This window comes from Scatophagus argus, chromosome 22 (genome assembly GCF_020382885.2).
Source record: "Scatophagus argus isolate fScaArg1 chromosome 22, fScaArg1.pri, whole genome shotgun sequence".
NCBI lineage: Eukaryota > Metazoa > Chordata > Actinopteri > Scatophagidae > Scatophagus > Scatophagus argus.
The window spans coordinates 2,895,537-2,918,031 of NC_058514.1; the positions used below are offsets into that span (position 1 = coordinate 2,895,537).

Genomic DNA, 22,495 nt, shown 5'->3' on the forward strand with positions numbered 1-22,495 from the left:
CAGAATATGAACACACGACCACGATAAGATACGATTCCAGTGAACGATGAACAATAAGAGCCCTGATTGTTACTTTAAGTTGACGCTGATGGGAAAATTAATAAAAGTTGGCTTACAAACACCAAAAGGAATTTTTCCTGTAGAAGATTTTATTTTATTGACTCCAATCAGTTCATTGCAGATTTAAAATGTAATTCCTTGCCACTACTATGAGTTGTGGTGGTCATACTCTCCTCAAATACTCATTGCCACAGACATGCAAGATTGTACAGAGCAAAAGTAAAAAAAGAAATCAGCTCATTGGAAGCCATTTTGCCAAATTTGCTGTCATTATTCTATAAATATAGAGCTAAATTGAATGACCTGCCCCGGAGCTTACCTTTCCGGTTTGGATCGTTTGTTTTTCTGTTTATCAGCAGGATTATGAAACAAAACCCACTCGCCTATGGGTGACATCATTCTAATCGGTTTGGAAACAAACCCAGACGTGTGCAGTGGTTGCACTTGCAGGAGGTTTGTGCTTCCTGACTGCTGTTCTGGTCTAGTTTTTCATTCATTTTCCTCTGTGGAACAACTGAGATTGTGCAAAACTGAAGCTTGCTCAGACACCCTGAGCGGCTCGCTCACTGCATCAGCTGAACGTAAGCTGCCGGGAAAAGGCCAAAGCGTCCGCGACACTGTCCCCTCCACCAGCCCTCGTCAATCATCTCTATGTTGGTGATGATCTCATCCGGGTTGAAGGAGATCTCGTCGTCGGCCTCTGTGTGGTGAAAGAGACGAGAGGATTTGTCCTCGTAAATGTTATGAGACGTCTAATAAATGTCGGAAAATGGAGAACTGACAAAGTGTCACACCTCCTTCGTAGTCATAAATTGCGACTGCCTTCTGGCCACATGTCAGGTCTTCATAATCGTTGTCCACTCCTGTAAAAGAAAGCACAGAAATGAACGAGTATCTCTTAAGCGACAGGTCTGACGTTTAAGTGATGGCAGACACAGACCTGTCGGCACAGGAGGAGGCAGCTCGGCGAGCTCCTCGTACTCTCCGTCGTCCTCATCCACATCTGTCGACCTGACGGGCAGCGGGGGAGCATCCACTTCAAGGAGATCGTCTGAGCGGGGAGGCAAAGCCGGGGGCTCGTCGTAGTCTGGGTCCTCCAGGAAACATCAGAGAACACCTTTGACTCCACAAACTCAAAGATGACCAGTTTGTGCCTGTCATTCATTACCATTACATTCAAGGTTCTTACCTCTGGTTCTGGCTCTGGTTCTGGCTCTGGCTCAGGCTCTGGTTCTAGTTCTGGCTCTGGCTCAGGCTCAGGCTCAGGCTCAGGCTCAGGTTCTGGCTCTGGCTCTGGCTCTGGCGCTTTTCTTACATCTGGAACTTTCCTGTTGATTTCTGGTGGTGGCATGTGGCGCTCTGGAGCCACATGTGGAACAGGTGGAGGCACTTCCCTCTCTCTGCTGCTCTCCTCCTACAGAAAACACAGAATCACCACGATGCATGCTGACGGTTTGCCATCCTCACAGTGTGTGTGTGTGTGTGTGTGCGTGTGTGTGTTACCTCCTGCCTGCGTTTGGCTAGCTCTCGTTCTCTGCTCTCTCTGGCTTGTCTCCTCGCTTTCTCCTCTTCTGCCTTCTTCCTGTTCTCCTCCTCCGAAGCCTTGGCCAGGTTCTCAAAACGAGCCTTCAGTTTTCCTGCACCTGCGCTTGCTGCATAAGGAACGAATAAGAATGCGGCTCATTAGCGACGACCTCTGCCCTCTTTCAGCGTAGATGAGCGGCAAAGTGAACTTACAGGCCTCTAACGGTTGCGTCTTTTCGTAAGCGGAGGAAGGGGAGTCCATTTCTGAGAAGCCGGCTGCACTCTGGGAGAGGAAGATCAGCATCATCACCATTCAAGCTTTTCAGTCACTCAGTGCTGACCAGTGCTGGCAGCATAAGGTGAACAGATGCTGTAGAAAAATTCTGACTGGATGCTTCCGGATTAATCAGTGCTGAAAATAATGTCTGGCTGCAGCTCTGATACCGACCTTATCCATGCGGTCCGTCTGTACGCCGTAACGACCTCCGAAACCTGCTGAATAATCTACGCAGACATGAATCGGATGAGTCTGACGTTCGAGCGGTCCTCTGGCATTTTGAAATCCACACACGTGAGTGTTTCCTCACCTCTCTGTGACTGATGCTTCTCCGTCTCGCTCTTGTAATCGTAGCCCAGCGCTGCTTTATCCACTTTCTCCTTCTCGACACCAAACTTCCCTCCAAAGCCCTTCGAGTAATCTGAATGTGACGCGAGTACAGAATGGAGCAATCAGAAGTCAGGAGAAAAAGAGGCCAAAGCGGGCGAATGCTAGGACTTTAAAACTTACCTTTCTGCGACTGGTGCTTTTCTGTTTCGCTTTTGTAGTCGTAGCCCAAAGCTGCCTTGTCCACCTTCTCCTTCTCCACCCCGTACTTTCCTCCAAATCCCTTTGAGTAATCTGAAAAACACACGGGTTGTCAGGAACGTTAGCAATGAGACTTTTCTGTTAGGAAGCAGCTCCTAAAATGACATTACTGAACTACTGAGAAGGTCGCTCACCTTTCTGAGACACATGCTGCTCCACCTCTCCTTTGTATTCAAAGCCCATGGCAGACTGCAGACACAGCGAGCGCATTTAAGGTTCACATACATTGTTTACAATGTGTTTCAGGACATTTAAAAACACACCGCTTTGAATTATATTGTCTGATTGTGTTTTTCCCCACAAAAAGATCAGCTGACCAGTTCATAATCCCATTTAAACATTACGAGTGGCCAAGTCTTTGAGGGGAGTCTGACTGTGAGAACCAGGGGCATCGCAGAGTCTACTCGTCTTCTCACCTTGTCGACGCGGTCTTTCTGAACACCAAACTTGCCGCCGAACCCTTTTGCTGCATCTTTCTGGGAAGAGTGCTGCTCAACTTGTGCCACATAATCGTGCCCCAAAGCCGCCTGGACAGCAGAAATAAGCAGAAATACAAATGGCAGCGAATGACAGGAACTTATCACCGTATTTCCAGTGTCAAAAAGAAGAATTTGTAAACCTTGTCCATTCGGTCCTTCTCCACTCCGAACTTCCCTCCATATCCGTATGAAGCTTTGGGGGTGTGGTCCTTCTGCTTCACCAGCTCGTGCTCCTCGGCGACCTTGTGTCTGAGGTCTGCAACACTGGAAGGTCATAAAGCGGTCAAACGGACGCCAACATGCACGGCGGCGCACGCGGCGATACTACTATCTGTCATTAGAAACTGCTCACACACACACTCACAGGACGGTTTCAACGAGCTTCACTGAAAGGTCAGAGGAAGTGTGAAAATGGGCGCAAATTTTGAGGCGATTCTGATACAGAAACAAAGAAACCTGCTTTTAAATTATGCCAAATTATGTGCTGTCACTGTGGAAGTCACTGAACTAACTGCTCTTGAAATTAACTGAGTCAATAAAGTTTCCCGGAGGCCAAGGTGGGGCTTAATTTGGCCAAACCACTTTCTAAAACTTAATTACCCATCAAACACAGAAGAGAAGCAAACTGTCACGTTTAATTAGCTTGAAGAAAACAAATGTTTGCTCTTTGTGCCTGACGAATAAAATTCAGAGGCTGTTTAATTAACAAAACTGTCAGTTTCAGACTGACTCATGAGGCAGTTTGAGATGCTCTCACACACTGCAGCATGAACTTATTCTCTCGCCATGTCGACGGTGACAAAGCACAGCAGTTTAAATCTGACTGGCAAAGCATCATCACATATTACCCATATTAGGAGAGACTTTTTAGGCTGACGGCTCGTTCTCTGCTCTCACTTCCTCTTCCTGTTGCTGCACACCAACCACACTCTGACATGCATATTTCTTTACGTTGCCTAAGGGACCATTTATTTCCACTGATGTCTCACCTGATGTGCTCTTTCCGGCCTGAGCCCTCGATGGTCTTCGCTCCCCACCTCTGCTCCTGCTCGGACACGTCGTTCTGCAACACAAAGTCAGAAAGAGGGTTGAGCGAAGCGCGTTTGCACCAACACACACACCCGAGAAAGCACACACAGTACCTCAAAGTCGGGGTCTGTCTCCCAGTCGTCCCCCTCTCCGGCCACCTTCATGCTCACATTGTGGCCCACGACTGACTTCCACATCTGAGGGGGAGTGAAAAGGCCGCGAGGAGCCAACGGACACGTCTGATTAGTGAGCCATTCAAGTGATGACGACTTCACACATTTCAAAGTGTTTTCGACAGTCTCTTCACTCTTTATCTGTGAGCATTTCTATATAAATCTGAAGCACAACCACAAGCTCTGACCAGCATTTGCTGAAGTCCCCAAAAAAGGAAGTCAAGTTCTTTTTTTCTTAGTCAACATGAAACTTCATTTCCCCTCATGAGCACAAAGTTCAGCATCTCACCTTGTGAAAACACCCTGAAATAAGTGCAAACTGTGGGGAAGCACTGAACACAGACCTTCAAATAATCCCCCACAACACTGAAAATGATAGAATTCCTAAGGGAGGAATAAAATTAGTTTTCTTAATTCATCTAATTGGTTACTGACTCTCACTATTTGTTGCACTATAATCTCACCAGCTTTACGTTTCACTATCACAAGTGGACTTTGTAGGCAAGTGAATGAAGCAGCAGCTGCAAATGCTGCACATAATATTGTTAATATGAGACACACAAGCCTTCCACACTTTAACTTTTGCTAATATGCCTTTAGCACATAGTGTGCACTAGCTTTGACTACGTCCGACTAAATCTACTTCCTTAAAGTTAGTTCAAAGACGAATAAAAAATGAAAACGCATACACACGGGTCTCTGAGTTAGTTAGTCAGTCAGAAGGACAAAAACAACATTTACCTTTTAGCTGTCAGGGCGATATCTCCGTGTTTGGGTGGATATTACACCGACCAAGTGCAGCTGAAGAGGCTCCAAACGCAACTTCGTGACAGGTTGATGTCACCAAAGTGAACGCGGAGCCGACGGCCGTGAACGCGCCTTGATGTAAATAACAAAACAAACGTCGTGCCCCTTTGTTACTCTTTAATCAATGTCCGACAAACACATACGCCGCTTTGCTATTGCTGTGGTATGAAAAATCATTTAATTTAATGAAAATTAAACAGAATAAAATAAAATAAAATAAAACAAAATGCTGCTTTCAAGTGCTTACGGAAATCCAGTCAGGAGGTTTAGTTTACACAAGCAGCTTATCATGATGACAGCTGACGACTTGCAGTAAAAGTTTCTCACTTCAAATATGTTATGATCAGCACTGAATGCGGGTCAGGCTGCCATGACGCAGTTCCGACACTTGGGGGCAGACTCGCACAACATTCAGACACACTGGACCAAATCACAACCAAAACCTGTTTGTTTGTTGTTGTTGTTTTCTCTCTCTAGCTGATATTTTGTAAGCATAAAGCATTTTAAATCTGGCTCTTCTGCCAGTAATTCTGAACCAAAAGGCAACCAAAAAAACGTGAAAGTAAAACTTTTACATGTGGCACTGATTTATGTTTGTTAGCAAAAAAAAAAGTTTTAAAAACCCACATTAAAACATATTAGCGTATGTCATGGCTTCACTTGGTCGGTTTGAGAGACTTGATCTTAACCAAGAGAAGTCGCAGTGGCCGAGAGCTCGCCACACGACTGAATGCACAACCAGTTCAACAGGCTTTCTATACAAAACATGTTTGCTGAAAAGGCAAAAAAAATACAGACTAATGATAGCCCATTTATTCTTAATTAGTTCACAAATAAAAGGAAAAAAAATGAACTGAACTCAATAAACAGTAAAGTCATAACGGAAGTCAAAAAAAACCACTAAAGTCTGTTTCTTCCCCACAGACACACACAATAAAAAAATAATTAATGCTAGACAAGATCGGTCCCTGATCTATCCCACCAACACTTTAATTACATTTTATTTCTCTATACAGCCCTTTTCAACAGTTATTTACATTTAAAGTATATTTCAGTGGATGCAAGACGTGAAAAGACGAAGAGTACAGAAGCATCGTTTAAATAACTCAGGAGGATGGTGTCAGTATGTGTCGGCAGTGGACGTCTTTCAACTGTTGGACCATAAATTATGCTACATCAGAGTAGTCTATAATGGGACGGATATCATTAGAAAACACAGCAGTCTTACTCCTCTGGAATGACTCCACACTGTAGTAAAACATTGCACCTGAAAGGCAACATCATCTGCCATAAGAAAAACAAACAAACAAACAAACAAACTACACAGTAAAATTTAAATGTGTGAGAAACTTACTGGATATGTCAGAGGGGAAATCTCATGTACATAATTCAAGTACGTATGTACAAATATCAGTATGATGTTTCTTTTGTTAAAAAAATGTGACTTATATAAGAGGAAGATAAAAACGAAAGGAAAACACACAAGAGGAACGTGTTAGAAAGGAAATTGCACTGTGCTCTGTTTTTGTGCATGAAATCAGTAGAAGAAGAAGACGAAGAAGAAGAAGAAGAAGAGATTGGACGATAAGACCAGATCCCGAACCTCAAGCCAACACAAATCTAAGCCATTTTGGGACAAACGCTTGTTAGATTTCTGACATCAGATTACATGACTGACACCACTCTCACACTGTTAAACATAATCTACAGCAAACAGCCAGTTAGCTTAGCACAAAGAATGGAAAAAAGGGAGCGAAAGCAGCCTGCTCATTTAGCTTAACGTTAACTGTTGTTAACACAGAGACCAGAAACGGAGACACAAGCTTGGCTTTGCCCAACTGTAACAAAGCTCACTAATTAACTTATTCATTCTTGAATAATAAGTTTCAAATTTCAAGAAATTCCCTCAAGTCGTTACAGAGACAGAACAAAAAAAAATAAAACATAAAATCCTCCAACCCGCACACAGACATAAAGATGACAATTCAGCTCAGAGTTTTACAGGCCAGTGAGCGTCGGACCTGAAATTACCAGTTTCCTCTGGTTGCTTGGTAACGGCTCAGAGCCAAACTACAGTCTGTTTTCCCATTCAAAATGAATGAAGACGATGCGTGTTGATTAGTGAGCTTAAGATTTGCTTTTGGGTGGATCTGTTGCTGATGCTAAGCTAACCATCTGCTGGTTGTGGCGTCGTACTTAACGGACAGACACAAGAGAAATGATCATCATCTAAACCAGCGTAGTGCATGAACAAATGAGAAAAAAGTGACTCTTTAATATCCAAATCTAAAAGGCACGTGAAGAAGACCATCTGCCAAAATACTCGATAATGCATTGCCTTGTTTCTTCTAAAAAAAGTAATAATGAGTAAAGTTAAGCCATGTCCCTTGGAACTCAAACAAGAGCAACGCGGTTAAAAACAACGACACCAGCTCCCTTTGTAACTCTACATACTTAAAAGATGAAGTCCTATAAAGTGCAACGTCCGTATGTAGACTTATTACATGTAACAATATAAACATAGTGATGGCTTGGGTTGGGTCTGTGTCACAGCTCCATTTTCTTTCCCCTCCCTCCCTCTGTCTCTACCTCTCAGTCTGTCAGGTTTGTTAAAGGGAGCTGCTCTCAAAGGTATCCGCCCAGACACAGCAGCAGCAGGACGTGCACAGTGAGCAGGTACACGCTGAACAGCAGGGGGGTGCGCTGACGGGAGCAGAAGGCCACTCGGAGCGTCCGCATCAAACCCGGGCCGCCTCTCCGAGTCTGCACGAGGAGGGAGACAAGGTTACGAGACGCATTCGGCTCATGAGTCTTTATTATTACGGTTATTATGATGACAAACGAGGTGGTGCGGGACATTAGCCGAGCCTTACTCGAGTGACAGCTCCTTCGGGCGGCTCGATGAAAACAGCCGTCTCTGAGTGATCCTCCTCCTGTGCCGAGTGCCATTTAGCCTGGCTGTGACTAATAGTAATAACAAACACAGATGTTAGCTGTCATATTGTGTAGATTGAGCCAATTCGTCAGAACAAACAGAGCTCACAGACACATTAAACCATTAACATTCGGAAGGACACAATACAACATCGGAAATAAATGAATCTGATCCCTTGGAGTCTGGTCATGTATGGTGTTCACTTCACAGCTGAAACAATTAACTAACTAGTCGATTAGTTTAACGGAAAATTAACTGGCAACTGTTTCGACTAATTATTTCAGTTATCTTTTAAACAGAATTCTCTGATAACAGCTTCTTAAGTTCTTGGTTTGGAACCAAACAACGAGCTGTCAGTAATGCGATGACTCTCTCTGGGTTTGTCACTACAAGTGGCCTCTTTCAGCCACGCGGCTCATTTCCATCTCTTTAATCTTGTTTTCAAAATTTCATACCGTTTGAGTCGATCCTGTGTGGCCATGAGCTGCTCCTCTGCGGCCACCCTCTGCCGCATCTCTTCGTCCAGCCTGACGTAAAAGAGGTAAACATCGATAAGTATCCGCACGTTTTGTTGTACCAATCTTAACAGTATTTCTGGTGTGACTTGTCCTTCACCTTCTCTGTAGCTCTTTGAGCTCAGCGATGTGGGCGTGGCTGTCCAGCTGGCGGCTTCGCTCCTGCGGGGCTCCAGGTGCACTGTCCACTTCCCCTGTGCCCTGTGACAAAACATAATGAGAATTCACATTATAGGCAACATCCTTAACCCGTCTTGTCTGCGGATTTCAGGATATAAGTTAACCTTTCCACTAAACAAATTTCTGGAGGGTCAATAAAGGTTCCATCTCCACTTCTACCTCTCTCTGATAGTGTTCCTGCTGTAGTTTGGGCTTATGAGTGCGTGCTTCCTCCAGCATGGCGGTGAGCTGCCGCAGCTGCTGGTCCCGGTCCGAGAGCGTGGCGAGCGTCTGCTGCTTCAGCTGCTCCGCTTGAGCCATCCAGTCGATACGCTCCAGTCTGAGACACACACAGGACGCGAAAATTCACATGCAACAAAAGGCTTTTGTGACGTTTTGCCTTGTTAAAAGGGTGACTACGATGACAAAAAAGGCTCTGTTGCTCACCTCAGAGTTTCTATTTCCTGCTTGCCCATTTCCACCATATTCTCTAGCTGCGTTATGACACCCAGCAAGTCTTCGTTCTTCTTCTTCTCCTCAAAAAGCTCCTGGCTGACTTTAATCAGCTCTCCTGCTCCCAGTCGAGCCAGCTCGGACTTCTGCGCCTTGAGCTCAGATGTCTGTGTTTGAAGTTGCTCCAGCTGCGCACAAATCGTGTACATGTCAATAAAAATCCACAGAATAATCCAACCGTTCACATCACTGCTGATATTTTTGGCGGGGAGAGTTTATTGTCAGACACGTCACTCACCAGTCTCTCTCTGTCATTCTGCAGGGCTTGCAGTGCGTTCTTCAGGCCCCACACTTCCCCAGTGGAGCCTCCTGGGCTGCTCTGTGCTGCGTGGCCACCCGCCCTGCTCATATCGTCCAGCTTCAGGTTCAGTTCCCGGATCTTGTCCACTGCCTGGTCCCTGCTGTCCTGCAGGGAGGCCATGGCTTTTGAGAACGACTGATTCTCGGTTCTGAGCTGCGCCGTCACTTCCTTCTCCTCCAGCAGCTTCTGTTCGACAGCCAGCAAGTCTCGGGCCAGCTCTGCCACCCTCTCCTGAGCGCTCTCAGACTCGGTCCGCATCACACCTCCCTCCCATCGCAGCTCAGCTAGCTCTTTGCCCTTACTCTCCTGCTGTTGTCTCTCCTTCATAAGGTTCTCCTCCAAAGCCTCCACTTGTTGCCTCGCTGCTTGCAGCTGTTCCCTCAGCTTCTCAACCTCTGCACCAGGAGCATCAATCACCTGTGATGGTTTTGTAAAGTCAACAGCCTGGCTAAGAGCCTCCCTTTCCACTCTTCCTGCTTCTACTTCTATCTCTCTGGCTTTACTAACACTCTTTAATTGATTTTCCAATTCCTTATGCTCCCTTTCTAGTGAGGCAATGCGCTCTCTCTGAGCTGCCAGAAGTTGTTTGTGTTGGGAGTCCTTCATGCTCAGGACTTGGTTAAGTTCATCGCGGTAGCCGTGAAGCTGTGCGGACAGCTTGGCCTTTTCAGCGTACAGGTCGTCCCTCTGGACCAGCAGAGAACGCAGCTCCTCCTTCAGGCTGTTGTTCTCTCCTGCTGCCTCTTGGATCAGAGTGTCCTTCTCCATCATCACCTGGGACAAAACACAAATATTATATTTGCTACTAAAAGAACTTCTATAGATACTGCAAGAATGAGGTTGTTGTGTTGCTGTACCTGCAGGTGTTTCTCCTCCAGTTGTTTGTACATGTTGAGGACTCTGTCTCTGTCATCCTGCAATGAGCCCATGGCCTTCATGAAAGAGTCCAGTCTGGCTTTTCTGTTGTTGCTCTCTTCCTCCGCCTTTCGCAGTTTTTCTTCCAGATGGCGCAGTTCCCCTCGTCTCTGCTCCAGCTCCTCCTCGGCTGCTTGCGCCCTGCTATCAGCCTCCTTTCTAGCCTCCTCTGCAGCCTGATACATAAACCACACACGAATGGTGAGAAATCTGTTAAAATATCTAAAGTCCAATGTATATCTCAGTAAATATCTATGAATATTGTTATGATACCGTGTGTGTCTGCAGATGAAAACATGTTAATACCTCAGCAACAGCTTGCTCCTTCTCCCCCAGCATTTCCACTTCTCTCCTTTCCTTCTCTTGTAACTCAGTCTGCAGACTCTCTGTCAAGGCCTTAGAGGACCGCAGGTCTGTCTCTAGTTGCTCCACATTGAGACACAGCCGCCTCTCTTCTGCCTCCCTCTTCCTCAGCTCAGTCCTGGCCTGGTCCTCTTCACCCTGCAGCTGGGCTACAGCCTCCTCCAGAGCTCTGGCCCTCTGAAGGAGACTCTCCACCTCATTTTTCAAGGCACGGGCTTCGTTTTGTGCAGACTGCAGCTCAGTTGTAGTTTGCTGATGTTTGCTCTTTTCCTCCTCGAGGGCAGCTTGGCTCTCTATGACTTTCTTTTTCTCCTCTTCCAATCTCAGCTGCAAATCTTTATCTACTTTCTCCAGCCTGAAAGGAAAAAAAATCTTGAGTTCTGAGCTAAAAAGCTTAACGCAATAAATCTAAGGAAACAGGGAAATGAGAAAAATACAAAGAGATTATTACCTGTCCACTGAAAGCTGAAGTTCCTCTTTCAGGGCGGATTCTCTTTGAAGCTGTTCTGCCAGTTCTTTGGCTCGTGTTTCAGCCTCCCGAACTTCAGCCTCTTTACCCTGTAGAGCATCATGAAAGCGAGTCTCCCATTGTCGGGCCTCATCCAAGACTCTGTCCCGGTCGTCTTGCAGTGAGGACATGCAGCGCGAGAAGGCAGCTAACCTGGCCAGAGACTCATCCAGACGAGCTTGTATCTCCTGAGCCCGTGTCTCAGCTCTTTCTGCAATCTCTCTGGCCTCCATAGAGGCATCTTCTTCCTTTTCTCTTTCGTTGTACGCCTCCTCCAGTCGCAGCTCCATCTCCTTCAGTTCGGCCCCCAGCCTGAATCTCACAGAGTCGAGGGTCTGCTCTGCCTCTGCTTTCATCAAGGCTTCTTTCTGTTGGGCATTCTGTTCAAGAGCTGTTTTCTCGGCTAAAGCCTCGCTTGCCTGCTTCTGGGCCTCATCCAGCTGGGATTTGCAGCTAGCCAAATCTGCTTCAGTTCTTTTCAGGTCTTCTACAGTTTTGGAGGTCTCCAGCTGGGATTTTTCTAGTTTGTTGTGGAGCTCATCTTGGCCTAGCTGCAGGGCCTTAGCTTCTCTGCCCAGTTCACTGATCCTCTCCTGGTACTGTATGCAGTCCTTCTGCAGCTGACGGACTTCCAGCTGCTTCTCCCTCAACAGTTCTTCCAGCTGACGTGCTCTGCTCTGACTGCCTTCCTTGACCCTCTGTGCAGACCTCAGCTGTTGCTGCAGCTCCCTCTGCTTACCAGACTCTGCTTCAGCCTCAGCTCTCTCCCTCTGGGCTTGCCTCATGTCCTCCTCCAGCCTGGCAGCCCGGTCACGTTCGCTCCGAGCCTCGGCTTCGAGTTCGGCTCGCTCCCTCTCCAACCTCTCCACCTCCCGCTGCAGTTCATTGAGATGCTCCCTGTTGTCTGCTGCCTCTTGCTGATAGCCGGCGATGCTGCCGTTGAGCTGAGCCAGCTGGTTCATCAGACGCTCCTCCAGGTTGTCCTTCTCAGCTTCAAGGCTTTTGAGGAGCTCTTTGAACTGAGCTTCCCTCTTTGAACCCTCTTCAATCAGGCTCTGTTCTCTCTCTTTGCTCTCTTGGAGGCACTTCTCTAGAGAGTCCACAAGGCTCTTCTCTTTGCCCTCCTGAAGCTCTTGCTCAAGAGAGGCCAGTTGAGCTTTGAGGTCAGCTTCCTGTTGCTGCCACAGTTCCCTCTCTGCACCGATGGCTGCCTCCATCTCCCTCATTTTATCCTCTAATAAAACCTGAACACCTTCAGTCATTTCTACTTTAGCTTTTTCCTCAGCAGGTTGCAAATGTGTTTCTGGTGCACACACTGCAGATATTTTTTGAGCTGGTGTCTCTTTTTCTTTTTCTTTGTCTTCATACTGGCTGTCATCAGGCTCTGCTCTGATTATGTCTGATTTCTGGGCAGTGATAACCTCTTCAGCAACAGCTGCTGAGCCAAGAAGAACACCCTGAATTGCATTGTCCTCTTTCTCTCCTGTTTGGGCAAGCTGTTCCTTCAACTCTTCAATCTGTCGCCCTAAAGAGTCTCTTTCTGCCACTGCAGCGTCCAACTCAGCCCTCAAAGCTCCCAGTTCATCTTGAAGTCTTTCAACCTCAGTTTTGAGAGCCCTACTCTCTAGTTTTGTTACGTTCTTTTCCTGCATGTCTCTGAGTCTCTCATTCTCCTCCTCTAAATCCAATATTTTCTGCTGCTTTGTTTTGGCAAACTTTCTCATTTTGTCCTTCACTGAATCCACCTCTTTCTGTGCCTCTTCTGCCTGTCTTTCAGCATCCTGTCTGGCAGCCTCATGCATCCTCACCTTGGCTGCGAGCTCTTGTCTCTCCTGCCTGGCAGCTTCCAGGACTCGCCTCACTCGCTCCGCCTCATCACTGACATTCTCATAAGACTTAAGAAGAGTCTCGTACTCGTCCTTCATACCTTGAACCTTTTCCTCCCATTCTTTGGATGTTCTGGCAGCCTCTTCTTTCACCAACTCCACTTCTCTCTTGCAGGCATCTTTCTCATTCAAAATGCCCTCCATGGCCAGTTTGAGGCTCTCACAGGATGATCCCAGACTTTGGTTTTCCAGCAAAGTCCGGTCGACTTCATCAATCAGTCTCACTCTTTCCGCTCTTAGTTTCTCCAGCTCATCTTCAGCTGACTCCATTTTTTGCTGCAGTTCTGCTATTAGCTTCTCAGTTGATGCTATTTGTTCCTTCTGGTTTTTGTTTTCCTTTAAGGCCTCTTTGCGAGAGATCAGAGCAGCTTGAAGCTTTCGCTGAAGCTGCTGGATCTTTGCCTCGCTGTCTTTATCTTCATCTTGCTTCTCTGGAAGCTCAGCCTCTAACCTTTGAGTTTTTTCTTGCTCAGCCTTTAGCTCTTCCTGCAAAGAAGATACTAACTGATCCTTCTGAGACACTGCATCCTGCATTGAGTGTATGAGAGCGTTCTGCTCAGTGAGTTGCTGACCTAACTCCTTGATTTCGTGGTTCTTATTTTCAAGGAACTGCTTGAAGTCCTCCACTTCAGCCTGAAGAGTTGCAATGGAGGAGGTGGAACTGGCTGCAGCATCTGCCTCTGCTTTCAGGGTTGCAGCGTAACACTCCGCTTGCCGATGCTTTTCTCTAAGATCGTTAACCTCCTCTGAGAGCATATCGATCTGTCTTTCCTTTTCTCGTAGTGCTTGTAGCTCTCTGTCCATGCCCAATAACTCAGCCTCCTTCTGTGACAAACTGGCCTGCGTTTCCTGCAGCTGCGTCTCTAACTCTGCGTTAGCCATCTGCACAGTCTGGATCTCTTCTCTGAGAGCTTTCAGAGACTCCTCTGTTTGTGCAGAAATTATGTCAGACTGCTCTGCAGGATGCTGAACTGGATCGCTGGATTGTGGCTGTGATGAATCAGTCTCAGATGTGGCAAAGTCCACCCAATCCTCCTGGACCCAATCACCTGCTGCTTGCTTTTCCAAATTTTCAACCAGTTTCTGGGTCTCTTGGGGAGGAACATCTTCTCTTTCAGTGCTCACTTTTTCTTCTAATTCTCTCAGCTTAGCCAGAAGAACTTCTCGCTCACCGCTCTGCACCTCGAAACGTTCCATCAGCCCATTGTATTCGTCTTTCTGCTGCTTCAGCTGTTCACGGTGGTGTCTATCTTTCTCTTTTGCTTTGCGTATGGTTTCCTTACGAGATTCTTGGGCTTCCTGAACTTTCTTCTGAAGGATTTCACACTCTGCTTCAAGAGAGGTCACTTGGGAATGCAACGCAGAGGAATTGTCAGCCTGCTGAGCGTTTTCAGCTTCTTCACTTAGTTTTTTATTCTGAGCAAGCGCCTCAGTGAGAGCTTGATCCTGCTGGCTAATTTTCTGCTCAAGAGCCTCAACTGCCTCCTCTTTGGATCTTAAAACTTGCTCCAGTTTCATCAGTTTAGCTTCCATTTCTTGAAGCTCATGTCCTCCAGACTGTTCGACGTCTGGGAGATCTGCAGGAGTTTCAACTCGCTCTTTCCATTTCTTTGCTTCTACCTCAAAATCAGCAACCTTCTTCATGAGCTCTTTGCGTTGCACAAGTGCAGCCTGCAACTTCTTCTTTGTGTTCATCAGCTGGCTTTCAAGCGCTTCTTTCTCGGTTCGCAATCTAGCAAGTTCATCATCTACATGAGTGGCTGAGTCTTCATAACCTTCTTTCTGTTTCTCATCTCTGATTTTCTCCAGTTCCACTATCTGCTCCCTCAGTTTACTGACTTCACTGTCTATCTGGAACTTCTCTTCTTCTGCTTGGAGGACTTTAGCAGACATACTGTCATTGAGCTCCATCATCTCTTGCTCTTTCTGGCTGAGACGGAGCTGTAGCTCGATGATCTCAGAGTCCTTCTTGGACAAAGTGTCATCGTTGAGCTCTGATGACTGGGAGTTTTCCAACATGCTGCTTTCCATATCTCGAAGCCTCCTTTCAAGCTCAGCAGAGAGGAGCTCTCTGTCCTCCAGCTGAACACTCAGCATCCTGGCCCGCCCCTCCTGTTCAGAGAAAGCATGGCGGGCCATTTCCAGATCTGTCTGCAGGACCTGAACTGTCTCCTCCTTGGCTTTACTTTCAGTGTTTAAAATGTCTATCTGTTCTTGTAGGAGCTGCATTTCAACACCGTGTTTCTCCACTACAGAGCTGTTCTGCTGAGCAAGCCTGTCTAACTCCTCTCTGGCTGACTTAAGTTCCTCTGTAGAACTATTAGCCTGGGATACAGCTTCTTCTTTGGCAGCTGTGAGGGACTGCGTGTCCTCTTCCAGGCTCTTGATTTTCTCCTGTGACTCTGCTACTGCCTCTCTGAGCCTCTGAAGCTCAGCCAGAAGCTCGCTGTACCTCTTCTGAAGTTCCTCAGCTAAGGCCTGAGCAAAGACCTGGCCAGAAGATATGTTACCATCTGTGATGGAAGAACTCTCCTGTGTAAGTTGAACTTGTACTGTCTCTCGAATGATGACGGAGGAGGACTCAACTTGCACTGTGGAGGTTTCCGACTCCATGCTCGTTGCCTCCCATGACTGTAGCTGTATCTGGCCAAAGTCCTGGAGGATGGACGGCCACTCCTGGCCTCCATCTTGATTCACAGCTTCCAGGAGGGTCCAGCTGCTGTGGGCCACCTCTGAATCACTACTGGCGACCATCTCATCTGAGGAGGTCCCTTTGGATTCTTCTGGGGATTCAGACTGGTGTCCAATAAGTTCTGGACTACTCTCATTATCAGCAGAAAGGGAGAGGACTGAGGTGTCCTCAGCAACTAAGGTGGTCTCCTCTTCTTGTGTATCCTCTGTGAAGTCAGGAAGGGCTGCAGAACTGTCATGGGGGGACGTAGTGGCATCATGAGTCTGATCTGGGGTCTGATGGCAGCTTTCAAGTGATGCAACCCCACTGGAGCTGTGCTCTTTAGCCAGTCTGAGGGACTCCTGCAAGGCAACGAGCTCATTGTCCTTTTCTTGTAGCTGCTGCTCCAATTCCAGTATGCGCTCTGCGGAAGTCAACAAAGACATAATTAGAAAAGCTTGACATTTTTTTTACTTTATTACAAAATCCATGCAGCTTTAACATTTGCATTGTATGAGAACAAACATCAATAGTGTGTATGTGTACTGCTAGAATACATTACTGCTCAAAGTCCATACAGTGAGCTTGAAGAAATGTGATACTTAACAAAACAAAATCAATCCCAGAAACAGAATGAACTACTGTCATTATGTTGTACACAGTCTATTAAAGTCTATTAAAATAAAGAAAGACAAGTCTATTGTTTATCATGTTTATTTCATGATATTATTGAATGTATATATCTCTGAATTTTACCCATTAAGGTTTTTATATAAACTGACAGCATAAGGATAGAAGGTGTCATGCTTCAATGACAGATTTGTAACTGCACTATACAAATAAAACTGACTTGGCTTGCTTGTTAGCGTTAGCATCAAGTTATGCTTAAAATTATTGCTGCATCAGTGTGTGGAGAGCACTTTTTTAAGTGGCAACAGGTACCTTAATCTATGATGCATCACATGGCTACAATTAACTATTATCTTTATTACTCATTACTCCTGACAAGAAGAGCAGGACAATTTCTTGCTGTTTCACTGAATTGACTGAATTTTGTTTTTTGTTTTTTTTTTAAATTGACAAATTCTGTTTTTATACCTTTTTTAGCCTCAGATGATTCCGGTGCTTCTGTTTCAGTCACACCATCTCTTTCAGAAAACTGAAACAGACAGAAACAAGGAAAACTGAGAACCGGCAGGATTAAAACTTTTTGATGTCATGATTAAAAAACATTTTTAAAAGCTCTGTACGGCGTCTGTGATTGCTTGGACGTTAAGTGTTGGGTGAAGGTCAAGGAGGACGGTCACTCATAGCAGTGGATCAGTGCAGACAGGATTAGACGCACTTCCTCGCAGTGAGTTGAAGTACTGCTCTGTATTAAGTACTGTCTATGACCCAGCCTCTGTACTGTCTCAGACTGACTTAAATCACCTGGCCAGACACCAGTTATGTCTCTGTACCAGGTGTAGAGGATAAGACCAGTCTGACTGCTCTGCTCTGAAAATAAAAGTGAACTCTGCAAACTTTATTTTAAGGATAAGGAAAAACATGCACGTCACGGTTGTCTGTCTTTGTAGATAGAACCACTTGAACTACTTTGGCTTATACTAAGCTTCCAGTCCGTCTTTCACTTCAACACCTTTTTTAATCATATAAACAGAGACACAGCATAACAGAAACAGATTACAAAGGCACAGAGAAACTTTGAAGTTACAGCTTTGCAGAGATGATAAAGCTCGCAGAGCTTATTTAAGATTTCCTTTTGAAGTTTACATCTCAAGTAAAACAAACTGCTAACATCTGGTCTCGAGCAGGTAATGATCCACAAAGAACTGTGTTTCAGACCCCAATAACACGGTGATTGTGATCATATCAGCTAGACCACATTTGGAGGCGGTCAGACTCGCACTGTGATCACATCTCAGCCAGGTAAGAATGCAAAGCACACAGGAAGACTGCATTCCTAAGAAATAAACCCAAACAAAAACTTCCCCAGCTCTCTACCTACAAATTTAAAGATTACCTATCTCTGCCTCTTCCTGCTAACTTAAGCTGCCAAGAAAAATACAAGTAGTAGCTAGCTGACGGTCTTCCCCGACAAAGAGATTTAAAAATGAATGAAGGCAGTCCATGACATTCCTTCACTTGACATAGGATGCACTGAGTTTGTTGTCCGCTAGCCCCGCCGAGCTTATTTACATGACAAAATACCAGCACATTGCAGAATATAAATGCCAGTTATAAAGGCAAAATCCCTTGGACCGGAAGCCATCATCGAGATAATGCATCCAGATGCAGGTCATGTGTTAATACCAGGTGAAAATCAGCTCTTAGTACTGACCGTGAGAATCTTCTGCTCCAGCTCTTGTATCTTGGCAGCGGTTTCCTCCTGTTCTGTGGTTTTTCTGTTTAGTTGTTCTGAAAATTAGAGATTCATCTCAAAATATCAGCGCCAAACACTAAAAGGTTAACATTAACACACTGAATTCCAAATAAAGACAAAAGCAGATACACTTTCTTACCCTGAAGGGTTTGCATAGTGTGGGTGAGCTCAGCATAATGTTCCTCACTCTCGCCGCGTTCATCTCTCAGCTTTGTCAGTCGTGTCTCAATAGCCTGCACAGAGTCCAGGAACAGGGACAGGTCAGCAGGGAAGGAGGTTTCTGCTGCTGCCTGCACATCTTCTGAAGCCAGAGAATGTAGATGTGTCCAAATTTCAGCCAAGATCTCGCCCTTCCTCTGGGCATCTTCCTGCTCTTCCTTAAAGGAGGCCAACTCTCGCTCTAATTTATCCACTTTTGACTTCTCCCTCTCTGAGGCGTCCTGGATGGCATGATCGGCTGCCTCTCTCATAGATGCAAGCTCACTTTCAAGCCGAACTATTTCCGCCCTGTCTCTCTCTGAAGCATCGTGGCTCACTTGGACAGCTGCAAGCTCAGCCTCTTTCATCAGAGCCAGTTCTCTCTCCAGTCTGGCAACTTCTGCCTTCTCCTTCTCCAGATCCTCCTGCCTAACATGCTCTGCCTCCCTCAGGGAAGCCAGCTCGCTCTCTTGCCTCGCCACCTCCGTGCTCTGTCTTTCCAAGGCCTCCAGGCTGGTTCGGAGGGCTGCGAGCTCTGCGTCGGCCCTGATGGCCTGTTGGGCTGACCTCTGTTTCTCCTCCTCCCTCTGCTTGACGGCCTCGGCCAGCTCCTGCTCCATCTGTCGGAACTGAGCAGTCAAGATCTGCGTGACCAGAAGGAGAATGAGACGGAGAGAAGGAGGAGAATATGAGTGGGTGAGCGCTGCATGGCTCAGCCAAACAATGCATAATAATGACGAGATGTAGGGTGTGCGCGTTTGAACAGTTTTCGTTACGCAAGAGCTGCACTCATTGAAAGGGAAGCATCTGTAAATATCTGCCAATATGTGGAGCAGTTTCTAAACCAACACAGTTTAAATAGTACAGTAGCATAAATGGCATGTGGAACAACAGGCTCTGTACCTGTTTTTGCTGATCAGCACTGCTCACTTCCTGCTGCAGCATTTCCAGCACTTGGGAGCGAGAGTTTAAGGACTCCTCAAGCTCTTCACAACGCCTCTGAGCTGCGTGCAGGGCCTAGGAGAAAGAAAACAGACCAAGAGGGTATATAAAGGGTGAGTGTACCTGGCAAAACACAGACTCATAGCAGAGACTGAAAGGGTCAGTTCAAAAAACAAAAAAACAAACCATATATTACTAGTCAGTTATTTTAAGACCTACTGGATCTTGTACCTGCTGAAGCTCGCTGTTGTTCTGAGACTGTGTTGTGACCCTGAGCAGCTCTTCTTCATGTATCTGGATCTGCTCCTGGAAACGCATATCCTTCTCACAGATCACAGCCTGCAGTTTCTGCAACTGGAAACAAAAACACAACAAATCATTAAGAAATAGCTTTTCTCTTGAAATTTGAAATCCTTAATGAAAGAAACAGCTACCTCACCTGTTCAGCATGGGCAGATTCCTTCTCTCTGAGGAGCTGTTCTACGGTCTGGAGTCGTTCCTGAAGATCTCTGCTGTTGGCTTCCTCCTCACTCAGCTTGTTCTTAAGTTCTTGCAGCTCCTCCTCGACTGCAGCAGCAGCTCCTGTAAAAGAGCTGTCTGGACTCGGCTGTAGACAAAACAGATTTTCATGTCAGATAAAATCCATAGTGCTTGAGCTCTGTTGTTAGTTTGTGGTTAAGGAGTGGCATTTCCAAGAAAACGTAAGGATGATTTTTAATCGTACTGTTTCTCCTCCTTGCCCTTTCAGATCAGTTATCTGTTTGGTGAGAGAAGCCATTTTCGCTTTGGCCTGCAGTTTGAGTTTGGTGAAGCGAGCTTCAGCTTCTTCTTTCTCATTCTGCAGGTAAGGAAAAAAAAAGATGCTCAGTCATGATAGACGTTGGTATAAACAATACAGTGATCCGACATTTGGAGTCCACCCACACACAGAGGTTATTGTTATTTACTTTGAGCTGTGCATCTTTGTTTGCCAGCTCAGCATCCTTCTGGTTGAGCTGGGTGTCTTTGTCTCGGATGAGCTCCTTCAGCTGGACTACCAGTTGCTCCAGGTGGGCCAGCCTCTCCATGACCTCCTCAGGTGCCTCTGACTCCGGTGGAGCTTGGCCCTCACCGGCAGAGAGCTGAGGCACCAGCATGCCCTGGTAAAGAAAACAGCTAAGGTGAATTTGTTAGTGCAACTTAACCTGTAAAAAAACAGCAGCCTGAGAAAATAACTCTGATGATGCCATTAGGGTCATTTTCACTTCCTCTGGAGTCAAAAAAGGCTGTCAATTTATTTTGAATCAGTCAGCTTTCATTCCATTTGTACTCAGCTATCTTTGTCTTATTTTTGCACAGATATGATGCCTTAAGAAATAATTTTCTTTATATCAAAAGATGAGAGACAAGCAGGCAGTTCTTATCATCATCTTGCGTTTGTTCTGATGGTCGCTACAATCGGAAGATAAAAAAAACTGGAGTTTGAAAACAGGCCAGATACAAAATCTACGACTGCTTATTTAAAAGCTGCAGACACATTACACTTCATTACAGTTTGTTATGATTTATGTATTGCTCTCTCACCTGTTGGTCTCCATCTGTGCCCTCCTCTCCAGAGAGCTCCTGGAGGACCGTGGCCAGACGGCTGAACATAAAGACGGCACTGTGAAGGGGGAGGAATGACAACAAATCTTAGAGGCTTGACCGCAAACTAACATTAACGTAACCTGACATATAAATCATTCTGTAGCTGCACCTGCTCGAGCCCTTTTCTGTTCGCTGTAGATAAAATAATGGAAATGTAACACCTATTTTTCAAAACCTTTCTCCTGTTGACATTTTCTACAGTGTCCTCCATCAATGTTAAGCCTCAGTGTTATTGCAGCTGCAAGCATGAATTTGAATTCTATTTATGGCGTCATAAATGCAGCCCACAGTTAAACCTGTCTTGTGTTCGTAATGCACTTGCCCTTTGACCACGACTTTGCCGAGAACAGCTTTAAGTGCCGTCTGACGCTGATGCTGAATGACATGTCCTCTGAAGGTGTGAATATACACACAAACTCAAGTATATTGACTGTGCACAGATAATGTCTGCAGGCAGCAGCACAATACATCAAGGTGCAGCTGAAACTACTAGATGAGAAGTCAAGGAATAGAAAAACAACTGGCAGCTTTAGTGATAATCGGTCAGTTGTTTTTCAAATAATTTTTCGAGTAAAAATGGAAAACCCCAGTTTCAGCTTTTCAGCTGTGAGGCTTTGCTGTTTTATGTGATAACAACAAAATACCTTTCATACAATTCATCAGTTAGGCAACAGGAATCAGTAGATTGCAATAATTGGTTGGAGTCTTACAAATTATAAATTAAAAATGTTAAAAAAAACTACAAAATAATGAATAAAAAACCATCAACACTAACTAGCTGCAAAGTAATTAAACTTATATATGACTCACAGTTATTTATTTATTTGGGACTTTTTGAGAAGCACACAGATTAGCACAACAATGATTGCTGTATGAGCAGGACTGAAACAGATCCATGTTATGTTCAGGCTAACAATCGCCCCCCCGCCCCCCGTCCAAAGCAACACATTGTCAGACAAACCCCTTCTGTTGGCTCCGAGTTGGGCCGGACCAAGCCGACTTTCTCCGAACCTGCCCTACAATCCACTGCGGCTGCGTCACCCTTTATGTGAGCAGCAAAGATTATAGCTAGCTAACGCGAAAATGGACGGCAAACTTTCCAGGCGGCTGGACAGCGATGTCTTCGAAAAGCTGTAGACATGTCTGAAGATTAAGAACCGGTGGCGTTAGCAGGACACTCCGTGAAAACATCCGGTGTTTACTCTGACTGCAATTTCCACGATACAGTAAGTTAGCTAAGGCTACTTAGCTAGCTAACGCTGTTTACTCGTAAATAAAGACAGCTTTTTTAAAACCCACTTCGCTGAGTTTTTCTCCTCTGTGCGTGACACCTCGGTCATGCAACCCGGTACGTGGCGTATTTTCTAAAGGAAAGGAACTTTAACTCACCTGTACGAGTGCTTCCCAGGTAAATGTATCTGCTTTTTATTTGATATATTTCCTCGGATGGATGTCAGAGCATAGCCACATCACCAAACATTCCCGGAAACAAAACTTCCCTCGTTCTGATTGGACAGTGAGGACCTGCGTATGTAAGGGACCGTGTACAAGTTTCCAGGCGTCTACTCCTTTCTAGGCAGTGTCTGCATAAAAATACACATTTTACAAAAAGAAGAAAAAAAAAGAAAAATGAGCTCTTAAGC

The 22,495-nt window shown here is 45.7% G+C and overlaps 2 protein-coding genes across 3 annotated transcripts; both read right to left on the bottom strand.

Moving 5' to 3' along the window:
- Positions 1-131: 131 nt before the first annotated feature.
- Positions 132-5,021, bottom strand: hcls1 (hematopoietic cell-specific Lyn substrate 1). Its single transcript, XM_046379366.1, has 15 exons — positions 4,872-5,021; positions 4,071-4,154; positions 3,918-3,991; positions 3,069-3,192; positions 2,866-2,976; positions 2,584-2,638; positions 2,372-2,482; positions 2,172-2,282; positions 2,033-2,088; positions 1,798-1,867; positions 1,564-1,712; positions 1,250-1,474; positions 1,001-1,154; positions 855-923; positions 132-760 (listed from the first exon to the last, which is right to left on the bottom strand). Exons 2-15 carry the CDS (start codon positions 4,152-4,154, stop codon positions 624-626), a joined length of 1,530 nt encoding a protein of 509 aa, XP_046235322.1. The 5' UTR covers positions 4,872-5,021; the 3' UTR covers positions 132-623.
- Positions 5,022-5,902: 881 nt separating this feature from the next.
- Positions 5,903-22,495, bottom strand: golgb1 (golgin B1). Of its 2 annotated transcripts, none has more exons than XM_046379365.1 (20): positions 22,242-22,495; positions 20,790-20,868; positions 20,174-20,365; positions 19,951-20,064; positions 19,666-19,833; positions 19,458-19,580; positions 19,188-19,301; positions 18,226-18,913; positions 18,045-18,121; positions 16,802-16,862; positions 11,090-16,127; positions 10,582-10,993; positions 10,218-10,451; positions 9,298-10,134; positions 8,994-9,187; positions 8,727-8,886; positions 8,488-8,588; positions 8,328-8,399; positions 7,811-7,901; positions 5,903-7,700 (listed from the first exon to the last, which is right to left on the bottom strand). In XM_046379365.1, exons 2-20 carry the CDS (start codon positions 20,856-20,858, stop codon positions 7,563-7,565), a joined length of 8,883 nt encoding a protein of 2,960 aa, XP_046235321.1. In that variant the 5' UTR covers positions 20,859-20,868; positions 22,242-22,495; the 3' UTR covers positions 5,903-7,562. The 2 variants fall into 2 exon arrangements, with proteins under 2 accessions (XP_046235321.1, XP_046235320.1); XM_046379364.1 differs by having other exon boundaries at positions 18,226-18,928.

Bases quoted from the DNA above. Each gene is read 5' to 3' on its own strand.
- hcls1 (XM_046379366.1), bottom strand. From the start codon at position 4,154: ATGTGGAAGTCAGTCGTGGGCCACAATGTGAGCATGAAGGTGGCCGGA. The intron at 2,639-2,865 runs GTGAGAAGACGA...CTGTGTCTGCAG, and splicing joins AGAAAGACCGCGTCGACAAG to TCTGCCATGGGCTTTGAATA. The intron at 1,155-1,249 runs GTAAGAACCTTG...TGTTTCCTGGAG, and splicing joins AACCAGAGCCAGAACCAGAG to GACCCAGACTACGACGAGCC.
- golgb1 (XM_046379364.1), bottom strand. From the start codon at position 20,858: ATGTTCAGCCGTCTGGCCACGGTCCTCCAGGAGCTCTCTGGAGAGGAG. The intron at 10,994-11,089 runs GTAATAATCTCT...TTTTCCTTTCAG, and splicing joins CTTCAGCTTTCAGTGGACAG to GCTGGAGAAAGTAGATAAAG. The intron at 9,188-9,297 runs GTGAGTGACGTG...ATTTGTGCGCAG, and splicing joins AGAATGACAGAGAGAGACTG to CTGGAGCAACTTCAAACACA.